Source organism: Pelophylax lessonae, assembly GCF_965119305.1.
Source record: "Pelophylax lessonae genome assembly, chromosome: 1".
NCBI classification, from domain to species: Eukaryota; Metazoa; Chordata; class Amphibia; order Anura; family Ranidae; genus Pelophylax; species Pelophylax lessonae.
Window position 1 is genome coordinate 320,467,218 of NC_138768.1, and position 12,134 is coordinate 320,479,351.

At 40.5% G+C, this 12,134-nt stretch overlaps 1 protein-coding gene across 1 annotated transcript; it reads left to right on the plus strand.

Annotated features, from left to right (window-relative positions):
• Positions 1 to 396: 396 nt before the first annotated feature.
• LOC309545452 (olfactory receptor 6M1-like) lies at positions 397 to 1,326 on the plus strand (the record flags this gene model as incomplete). Its single annotated transcript, XM_082244655.1, has 1 exon — positions 397 to 1,326. The coding sequence occupies one exon, from the start codon at positions 397 to 399 to the stop codon at positions 1,324 to 1,326; it is 930 nt and encodes a 309-aa protein (XP_082100781.1).
• Positions 1,327 to 12,134: the final 10,808 nt, after the last annotated feature.

Below are 12,134 nucleotides of genomic sequence, written 5' to 3' on the forward strand. Positions count from 1 at the left end.
TGTTCAACCTGCTGGTAGAATGAAAAAAAATTAATCATCATGTATGGCCTGCCTAAGCTTTGTGGCTTTGCATGCATTGTCTATAAAACCCAGGATACATAACTAGGATCTCTTATAGTTGTGGTGCAGCTAAAAGAAGTATTTCTGCTACTAATACATTTCTATTTATAACTGGACAGCATGTTCGCTGCAGAGACTGCAAAGCATATCCTTTATGTTTTCATCTTTTTTATAACAAGCACTATCTATGTTTGATTTCAGAGAAAGCAAAACGTAAGGAATCGATCCTTTTCTTCTTCACTGCAGGGCTACCTTCTCATTCAGCTGATAATGCTGCCCATTTATGTATTGCAAGGCCTTTCTAAAACTGAGTTTGTTTTATCGGACAAAAGAAATATGACTCTGGTGACAGAATTTATCTTGTTGGGTTTTATGTTTTCCTCCCACCTAGCAGCAATTTACTTTTTCTTTGTAATTCTTTTCATCTACTTCTGCACAGTGGCTGGGAATCTTCTGATCCTCACTTTGGTCTTCTCTGATCAGCGTCTACGTAGCCCTATGTATTTCTTTTTAAGTAATCTGTCTATTCTGGATATTTGTTTTATCAATATCACTGTCCCTAAAATGCTGCAAGGTTTGCTGCCTGGTGGAAAGACCATCTCATTGCTGGCTTGCCTTGCACAGTCCTTTTTATTCTTCTTAGTGGGAGTAAGCAATTTCCTTCTCTTGGCTGTTATGTCCTTTGACCGCTATGTAGCTATATGCCACCCCTTGCGTTACTCTATTATCATGCACCAACAACTATGTGTAAGGCTTATGTTGGGAGTATGGGTGGGAGCTTTTTTCTCCATAGCAACCTCTGCTATTGGAATGATGCGATTACAATACTGCTCCAGTGTATTGAATCATTTCTTCTGTGATGTTATGCCTCTGCTCATGAATGCTTGTGAAAATACTGATGCTATCCAGCTACAGGAAGTCATCACATCTTCCATTATGTTGCTAACCTCTTTACTCATCATATTTGTATCCTATGCAAAGATAGTGAAAGCAATATTAAAGATTCACTCAGCTCAGGGAAGAAAAAAGGCTTTCTCCACATGTTCCTCCCATGCCCTGGTGGTGTTGCTGGCTTATGGAAGTTGCATTTTCACATATGTAAGGCCAATTCAAGGGCAGTCCTCTGATTATAATAAAAAGGTGGCAATACTGACCACTGTGGTTGTTCCACTTCTTAATCCTTACATATACACATTGAGGAACCAAAAAGTAAGAGAGATATTGAGAGAGAGTTTAACAAAATCTGCCATTCTAAAGAAACTGTAAAATATAGACGTAAATCATACTGATCCTTATAATACAAACAAAATTGCTTTCCCAAGGATACATTTTGCAAGGCAAATGACCCAGCTGTCTTCTGTTGTTGTCACCACTCCCAAGGACCCAACTGTCAAATTTTACAGCTGAGTTCCACTCAATGTATCAGGAGTGCTAACTGCAGCCTAAAAGGGAAATTGGCAGCTATCCCCTACAGATTAGGGCCCTTGTCAATGGACTTTGAGCTTGTGTCAATGGCATCAGTTTGAGACACTGAAATTAATCAGAATTTGATAGGTACATTTGACCTGCCTTAGGTAGGCTTTGCATTTCCATTGACTTGTACGAGAATGCAAAACACACTTAAAGCTATAGAAAAACAAAGCAAAAGCTAACATCCACTCTCCTTGTGTAATATGTTGGTTTTGACAGCCAGGTCCTTCTCTGTGTATTGGAAGCACAGACACTGGCTCCTGTATGAATGAAGACTGCAGAGTTATAGTCTTTATTCATAATTTAATGGTGTGCAAATCAAATTTGTCTTTCAATTTGTACATACTGTCAGTTCAAATTAAACCCCTTATTACCCTAACTGTTTTTAATTCCTTCTCCACTTCTTATCTTAGCTTTGGTTATCATAATGTTAAAAAAAAAAAAACTCAGTTTCACAGTGCTCATTATCACAAATGTACACTGCTTTAACTATATTGCAAACCCCATCCTCTCCCACCACCCCACTTTTCTTTTTTTCATAAATTCGTAATTATTTAGAGTACTGCAGTACAAAAACAACATTACATAGTAAAGTGCAGCCAGTCATAATTGATAAATGCATTGAGAGGTCAATGAGCTATAACTGAATGCAAGATAACAAGGACATAGCTATACAATACTTATGTACAAAGTAGGAAATGCAAGCAGTTTCAGTACAAAACAACAAACACATATTTCAGGGTATATTAACTTTAAAGAAACAGATATAGGGAAGGTAGATAGCATAACTATCTATCAGATGACACCAGGCCCACCACCTTTTCTGTTTGCCAAGCCTATGACTAGCAGAGAGCAAGTGCCATCTCTGCATACTGGGTTTGGGCTGGCAACTTTATGTGCAAATGGGCAAGCATGGTCTGTCTCAGTTTGGGGGATAGGGCACATTTTGGCCTTTTTGCCTGTGTTCTCCTCCATCCATCCTCTCAAGGAGATGTTGAATCTTTTACATTTCAGAAACAGCTAAGGCCCCTTTCACACTTATGCGACCTAAAAGTCACGCAATTTTGTCACAATTTTTTTGCCACGATTTTAACGCAATTGTGAATTGACTTAAAGCAATGCCTATGTCTATGGACCTCAAAGCGCATTAAAATTGGCCCAAAGTAGTGCAGGGACTACTTTGAAGTTGTTGCGACATGAAGTCATACAGATATGAATGGTACTCATTGGAAATCATGGAGTATGACTTGTCATGCGACTTTGTAGTCCCAAGAACGAGGCTGTCTGTGTCCACTCTGCATTTTAGAAGGGACACGGATCTGTCATCGTCTGCTCAGCGGAGATCATTGGAGAGATCCCTGCTGAGCAAACGGATTTCGCATAGCAGGAGGCACCCATGTGAACGGAGCCTAATAGTTGTCATATTTGGCACAATCATTTCTAAATCCTAGAAAACAACACAGTATAGATCTATGTATATCCAAAACATGTTTGAAGCCATTTACTATTGACTGGCTCACTACCTCTTCTGGAAGTTATTCAAAGCATCAACTACCCTTTCAGTAAAATAATACTTTCTAAGATTAGTTGTGAACTTTCCTCCAGTTAGCTTGAGGTCATGTCCCTGTGTTCTTGATTTTGGTTTCATATTGAAAAAACTGCCCTCCTGAACCTTATTCACCCCCTTGATGTATTTAAAGGTTTCAATCAGGTCTTTCATTTCCCTTCTTTCCTCCAGACTGTACATATTATGTTCCTGAAGTTGCTCTCAATATGTTTTATCCCCCAAACCTTTCACCATTTTTGTTACCCGTCTCTGGACTCGTTCTGGTTTATCAATAACGTTTTGTAAGTGAGGTCTCTGGAACTGGACACAGTATTCTAAATGAGGTCTCACTAAATAACTTTATAGGGGAATCAGAACCTCCTTCCTCCTGCTTCCCTCTAGTGATACATCCTAGAATTTTATTCGCTTTTCCCACTGCCTTGTCACACTGTTTGCTCATTCTGCAATCATCTGAAATAAGTACCCCCAAATCTTTTTCCTCTGTAGTGCTGGCCAACACTGTTCCACCCAATGGTGTACTCTTTCAAGGAATAATTTTTTTACCTAGGTGCATTATTTTACATTTAGAAACATTGAACTGCAGTCTCCACTGCTTTGACTAATGTTACAGACACCTCCAGGGATATCAACCCTATTACACACCTTTGTGTCATAAGAAAAAAGATATACCTGGCCCAACAAACCTTTAGTTATATCACTTAAATATAGATTAAATAGAACAGGATGCAGTACAGGGCCTTGTGGTACACCAATAGTGACTGCTCTCTGTTACATAGTTACATAGTAGGTGAGGTTGAATAAAGACAATAGTCCATCCAGTTCAACCTGTGTAGGTGTGTGTGGCCGTAATCATCTCTCATACCCCTGAATGTTCTGATTCTTGAGATTTACGTCTAAGAGTCTTTTGAAAGCCACCATACTTCCCGCAGAAACCACCTCTTGTGGTAGAGAATTCCACAATCTTGTAGCCCTAACAGTAAAGAACCCCCCCACGTTGCTTGAGGTCGAAACGCTTCTCCTCTAATCGCATTGTATGCCCTCGAGTCCTCATGCAATCCTTTCGACTGAATAGCTTTTTTTCTATGCTGAGATCACCATTGAGATATTTATAAATTGCTATCATGTCCCCTCTCAGACGTCTCTTCTCCAGGGAGAATAAATCAAGCGATTGCAGATGCTCTTCATAATTAAGGTCCTCCAATCCCCTAATTAGTTTAGTTGCCCTTCTCTGGACTCTCTCCAGCTCCAACACATCCCTCCTGAGGACTGGTGACCAGAACTAGACAGAATACTCCAGATGTGGTCGGACCAGAGTTTTATAAAATGGAAGGATTATAGTCTTATCTCTGGAATACATCCCTTTCTTTATGCATGCTAATATTCTGCCAGCTTTGGCAGCTGCCACTTGACATTGCATGCTATTGCCTAGGCTATTATTTACCAAGACTCCCAGATCTTTCTCCATTTTTGATTCCCCCAAAGGTTCCCCCCCTAAAGTGTATTGTGATTTTATGTTTTTAGTCCCCAAGTGCAAAACCTTACACTTCTCCACATTAAACCTCATTTGCCATGTCGTTGTCCACTCTGTTATTTTGTCCAGGTCATTCTGTAGGATATCTGCTTCATGCTGTGCAGTTATTGCCCTGCCCAATTTTGTGTCATCTGCAAAAACTGATATAGAACTACTGATCCCGTCCTCAATGCTGTTTATGAATAAATTGAACACGGTTGGTCCCAGGACTGAGCCTTAGGGGACCCCATTTACCACCTCAGACCAGTTTGAGTATGCGCTGTTTATTACCTTCCTTTGTACACGCCCTTTTAGCCAGTTCCGTATCCAAGAGCAAACCCTGCGTTCGATGCCTGCAGACCTTATTTCATAAATTAAGCACTCGTGGGGAACTGTATCAAATGCCTTAGCGAAATCCAGGTACACCACATCCACTGGTCTCCACCTATCGAGCTCACAGCTTACCTCCTTGTAGAATGTTAAGAGATTGGTTTGACAAGAACGCCCATTTGTAAACCCGTGCTGATTACTGCTGATGATGTTGTTGTCTTTAGCAAACTCTATGATATAGTCCCTTATCATCCCCTCCAGAAGTTTACATACTATCGATGTCAGACTGACAGGCCTATAATTTGTAATAAAAAAAACAAAAAACAAATAAAAATGTAAAATATAGAATAAAAAAAGAAATTAAAAAAAAAAAAAAAAAAAAGACAAAACTAACAAATCAAGGTTGCTAGGGTTAGTTTTAGGGTCAAGGCCAGGGTCAAAAGTCAAGTCCAAAGGTAAAAGTCAGCAAAATAAAAAAAGGCGCAAAATACCTAAAAAAGGTTTTCTCTCTTTTTTTAAAAGATTTGGCGGTTTCCTCCTCTTTCTGTGATTTTGGCAGCACTGATACTGTGTTTGGCCTCCTTCTGTCTATTTTTATACTCCACTATATCAGCTACGCCTCCTGTTTCCTTGAATCTTCTATATGCTGAATTTATTTTCTTTACAATCCTACTCACCTCTTTAGTGAACCATATTGTTTTTTTTCCTTCTGTTTACTCTTGCTAACTTGCCTGTAATATAATCTAGTTGGCTCCAGGATGGTAGACTTTAACAGTGCCCACTGATAACTTACTTATTTTACTCCAACCTTTCAATTCATTTTTTTAGAATTTTTTTACTATCCTGCAGACCTTTTTCTGACCGGATGTTACCCATAAAAATAATTTTAGTAATTTAAAATTGGACTTTTCTTTGGTAAAGTCAAGCTTTTCTCGTTTAAGCACTCTAGTAATGCTCAGGGGCTCCAATTATTCGAAACATTCGTCGTTTATGACTCTAGCAGCTGGAGTTAACTAAGACTGACAATAACCCCATTAAAATTCTAATTTAGGGAAAACCTTTGCTTTATTTATCTCATGTACAAAATCCTTAAGAGCAGGAATTGGACACTTTGCTCTAATCACTGCTTGATTAAAAAAAATCTCACAGCCACACAAGCACATTAACACATTGCTAACAAAGAAATACTACCGCTTGAAAGCAGGTCAATCCCTTTACTAGTTTACTAAGTATGCTGTGTGAATTGTGATTATCTGTTTAGTGGATTGGATATTAGTGCCAATTACAGACATGAAAGTGTAATAGAGCAGGAGCACTGCACTTAGTCTGTAGATATTTCAAAAGAGTGGTATCAAAAATACATGAACTTTAATTATCTTTGTGGCTAAAGCATGTTCTGTGCACTAGGGGCAATAAACAAGCAACAAGTAAATGTACTAATTTGTAGGAGTAACACCCTGAAAACTGAGGGAAAAAAAAACAACTGCTGACCTTACCTTTCTAAAATGCTAGTTACCTGGCCCAGTGAACACAACCTTGAATTTAAGCAAAGGAAGGATCGGGGAGACACGACCCCTTCGTACCCAGCTCTATAGCAATAGATCACTTCTAACAGTAGTACTAATGGAAACCTGTTGCTGGCTAAATCGGCTCTAACCTAGCTACCACGTCACGTCACTTTCTCTGTAATCACAACTGCTGAGTCCAGGTACCGTTTGAACCCTGGGATTCAGATGGCTATAATACAGTAATTGCAGAGAGCGGTTTTCATTTTATGATTGATTTATATAACCTCCCTGGCGGTATTATTGTTTCTGATTTTAGGTGCTGAAAGCAGTACAATTATTTTGCATGTAATTCTTAAGAACGAGCTGCCCAAACCAACTATTTACATATGATTTTTTTTTCACAGCATATACACAGTCGGTCCATAAATATTGGGACATCGACACAATTCTAATCTTTTTGGCTCTGTACACCACCACAATGGATTTGAAATGAAACAAACAAGATGTGCTTTAGCTGCAGACTTTCAGCTTTAATTTGAGGGTATTTACATCCAAATCAGGTGAAAGCTGTAGGAATTACAACAGTTTGTATATGTGCCTTCCACTTTTTAAGGGACCAAAAGTAATGGAACAGATTAACAATCATAAATCAAACTTTCACTTTTTAATACTCGGTTGCAAATCCTTTGCAGTCAATTACAGCCTGAAGTCTGGAACGCATTGACATCACCAGATGCTGGGTTTCATCCCTGGTGATGCTCTGCCAGGCCTCTACTGCAACTGTCTTAAGTTCCTGCTTGTTCTTGGGGCATTTTCCCTTCAGGTTTGTCTTCAGCCAGTGAAATGCATGCTCAATCGGATTCAGGTCAGGTGATTGACTTGGCCATTGCATAACATTCCACTTCTTTCCCTTAAAAAACTCTTTGGTTGCTTTCGCAGTATGCTTCGGGTCATTGTCCATCTGCACTGTGAAGCGCCGTCCAATGAGTTCTGAAGCATTTGGCTGAATATGAGCGGATAATATTGCCCGAAACACTTCAGAATTCATCCTGCTGCTTTTGTCAGCAGTCACATCATCAATAAATACAAGAGAACCAGTTCCATTGGAAGCAATACAGGTATGCTTTGGATCATGACTGAGCAGTTCCTTTCCTTCTCCATACTCTTCTCTTTCCATCACTTTGGTACAAGTTGATCTTGGTCTCATCTGTCCATAGGATGTTGTTCCAGAACTGTGAAGGCTTTTTTAGATGTTGTTTGGCAAACTCTAATCTGGCCTTCCTGTTTTTGAGGCTCACCAATGGTTTACATCTTGTGGTGAACCCTCTGTATTCACTCTGGTGAAGTCTTCTCTTGATTGTTGACTTTAACACACATACACCTACCTCCTGGAGAGTGTTCTTGATCTGGCCAACTGTTGTGAAGGGTGTTTTCTTCACCAGGGAAAGAATTCTTCGGTCATCCACCAGTTGTTTTCCGTGCTCTTCCGGGTCTTTTGGTGTTGCTGAGCTCACCAGTGCGTTCTTTCTTTTTTTTTTTCCAAATATTTTATTTATTGAGAAAGGCAGTACATTGGAAAAAACAAACATAAATACAATCGTGATCGAAAAATACCCCAGTCAAATAGGTGAAGCATCTTCCATACAAAATAAACATTCAATAATGGTAGTGCATTAGTGCAAGAGAAAACTGGAAAAACAAGTCTCCACGTCCAAAAGAGGGGGCGAAACACCCCCCCTCGGGACTCGTCTGAACTACACTAGTTTAAGACACCTGGAGAGGGATACAAGATATCAGCAGGGTATCAACAACTTTTCCCAAACTGTCACTACCCAACCTTTTATAGAATGTTGAAAATACAAGATAGGGAAGTGCAGAGCAGGAGTTCCAAGGGAGGGGAAAGAGTGAAGGAAACAGAGGGGCGAAAGCGAAGAAAGAAGAAAAAAAAAAAGGGGGGAGGTGGGGGATAGGTGGGGCGCCCGACATCGACTGCGTCACCCGCCAATCAAGCGCAAGCTCAATCCTCAGCTCTAAGCGCCCAGTAGGGACTTCCCCTTGTCAGTGAAGATGAAAGCGTTCCAGAATCCCCACGTCTTCTCATATCATTCCCTTCTATTTTGTGCCGTGAGTGTGAGGTCCTCCATCCGCGTGCAATCCTGTATAGTGGGGGTTTGCGTTCTTTCTTTTTAAGGATGTTACAAACAGTTGATTTGGCCACACCTAATGTTTTTGCTATCTCTCTGATGGGTTTGTTTTGTTTTTCAGCCTAATGATGGCTTGCTTCACTGATAGTGATGGCTCTTTGGATCTCATATTGAGAGTTGACAGCAACAGATTCCAAGTGCAAATAGCACACTTAAAATGAACTCTGGACCTTTTATCTGCTCCTTGTAAATGAGAGAATGAGGGAATAACACACACCTGGCCATGGAACAGCTGAGCAGCCAATTGTCCCATTACTTTTGGTCCCTTAAAAAGTGGGAGGCACATATACAAACTGTAATTCCTACACCTTTCACTTGATTTGGATGTAAATACCCTCAAATTAAAGCTGAAAGTCTGCAGTTAAAGAACACCTTGTTTGTTTCATTTCAAATCCATTGTGGTGGTGTATAGAGCCAAAAATATTAGAATTGTGTTGATGTCCCAATATTTTTGGACCTGACTGTATATATATATATATATATATATATATATATATATATATATATATATATACACACACATATATTATATATATATATACACATACACACACACACACACACATATATATATATATATATATATATATATTTATAGATAAAGTACAGTAAAACTGCAGGCAAGGACACTGGGGGGCAAACTAAGGTCAATTTATTTTATTTAGTAATGTAATCCAATAGGATTACATATCAGTGGGTTTGTGTGTTTTACTTTTTGAATTTGCCGCCGGTTCCACCCCCCTGCGACGCAGCGCTCGCAGGGAACGGAAGCCGGGGCACAGAGCATCGGATGGAAGATCCGGCCACCGTATGCTGCCGGAATACATGGCGGGATCCAGGGGAACAAGGTAAGTAACCTCTCTTCCAGGAACCAGCGATGCTCCCTGGCGGTACCCCGAGTGTGGCTCGGGGTTACTGCTAATGGCATTGAAATTCCACACCAAGCCACACTCGGGAATACCACCAGGGAGGTTAACAGTATTTAAAGTGTTACTAAAACCAGTATTATAAAAAATATTTATCAGCCCCACACACTGTCCACAGCTTATAAATAATATTTTTACATTAAAATACTGCAGCCATATACCTTGTTAGCTGATCTGTATACTGCGGTCTCGTGATACTCTGCAGGGTCCACCCGAGTCCAGAGTGTTCGTGTAGGAGGAGATTTCACTGCCTCTTGAAATCCTCTATAGCCTGTATCCTCATGCTTTCATGGGAGGTGGATCATCCATCAATCAAGATGGGACATCCCACCTACTGTGTTCTTTTTTAGTTACTGGGCATGGAGGAGAAAGGAGGGACTGGGTTGTCATGTAGGATCGGTATACACACCCACATGTGTGATGTTATTATCATGTGACCTGAATAGCTCAGCTCAAACCAGGAAGCTTTCTTTCCAGCAATAGAAACCAAACTGAGCATGTGCAGCTGAACTATACTTACTTTGTCTTATCTGAACTTGCCCATAGTGAACTTGCAGGAAGGGGAGGATCTATGTATACACACAGCCTTTTTACACAATGCAGAGGATTAATCACGTAAGTTACACAGTATAACAAGCATGCTATTCAGCATCTACAGACATATTTTACTGTTGTGGGTTTCGTAACACTTTAACACTCACATTGTGTATTTTCTTACTCTCTTAAGCTCTCTATTTCTCATCTGGCACAGCTGTACAGGAAGTACAATTAGCTATTTCTAATATGTAGCCAATACATCAGCAAACTGGAGCTTTGTGACTTTCTGTGCCTGACAGTTTGGGCTCTGCCAGCACTCCAGGTGGCTAGCCAGCCCAAAACACTACAGGCTGCACATAGATGTGGTGCTCTGGGGACGGGATATGATCACCCAGGTGATGGTAATTAGGAATTAGCTGATGGTTTGAAGGTTTGTCAAACAGCCAAACTAAATTGGCCTTTGGTCAAGTCATAACTCAAGCACAAGCGGGAAGTAAAATATAAGCAACAGTATTACTACTGCTGCTAAATGTCACCACCTCAGGCTGATTTTAAGAAAGCTGGAATCCTAACATATGACTCATCCCTGCCCACTCCTTCTGCTGTCAGAAAACTCCAGTTTTGGGTAATCAAATGGGTAAAGAGTCATGTCATTAACTCTTTACCGAGATCGGGATCGCGCCGTGTCCTAGCAACAGGGGGCGCGAGAGAGGCTGTTCTGGTGCGCCGTAATATGACAGCGTCCCAGGATAATAGCTACACCTACACATGCTTCGGGTCATTGTCCATCTGCACTGTGAAGCGCCGTCCAATGAGTCCTGAAGCATTTGGCTGAATATGAGCAGATAATATTGCCCAAAACACTTCAAAATTCACCCTGCTGCTTTTGTCAGCAGTCACATCATCAATAAATACAAGATAACCAGTTTCATTGGCAGCCATACATGCCCACGTCATGACACTACCACCATGCTTCACTGATGAGGTGGTATGCTTTGGATCATGAGCAGTTCCTTTTCTTCTCCATACTCTTCTCTTCCCATCACTCTGGTACAAGTTGATCTTGGTCTCATCTGTCCATAGAATGTTGTTCCAGAACTGTGAAGGCTTTTTAAGATTTTGTTTGGCAAACTCTAATCTGGCCTTCCTGTTTTTGAGGCTCACCAATGGTTTACATCTTGTGGTGAACCCTCTGTATTCACTCTGGTGAAGTCTTCTCTTGATTGTTGACTTTGACACACATACACCTACCTCCTGGAGAGTGTTCTTGATCTGGCCAACTGTTATGAAGGGTGTTTTCTTCTCCAGGGAAAGAATTCTTCGGTCATCCACCACAGTTGTTTTCTGTGTTCTTCCGGGTCTTTTGGTGTTGCTGAGCTCACCAGTGCGTTCTTTCTTTTTAAGGATGTTCCAAACAGTTGATTTGGCCACACCTAATGTTTTTGCTATCTCTCTGATGGGTTTTTGTTTTTTCAGCCTAATGATGGCTTGCTTCACTGATAGTGACAGCTCTTTGGATCTCATATTGAGAGTTGACAGCAACAGATTCCAAATGCAAATAGCACACTTGAAATTAACTCTGGACCTTTTACCTGCTCCTTGTAAATGGGATAATAAGGGAATAACACACACCTGACCTGTGGAACAGCTGAGCAACCAATTGTCCCATTACTTTTGGACCCTTAAAAAAGTGGGAGGCACATATACAAACTGTTGTAATTCCTACACCTTTCACTTGATTTGGATGTAAATACCCTCAAATTAAAGCTGAAAGTCTGCAGTTAAAGCACATCAAATCCATTGTGGTGGTGTAAAGAGCCAAAAAGATTAGAATTGTGTCGATGTCCCAATATTTATGGACCTGACTGTATAAATACCTCACTTATAGAGGCAAATTATAAAGTGTTATTTCAATGGTATATGGTCCCAATGAGAATGGTCTCTGGCTCCTACATGCCATGAGCCTCTCCACGCTGCTTTAGAGGCTGTTCCCATGATGCTTAGATTCTCCATATTTGGTGG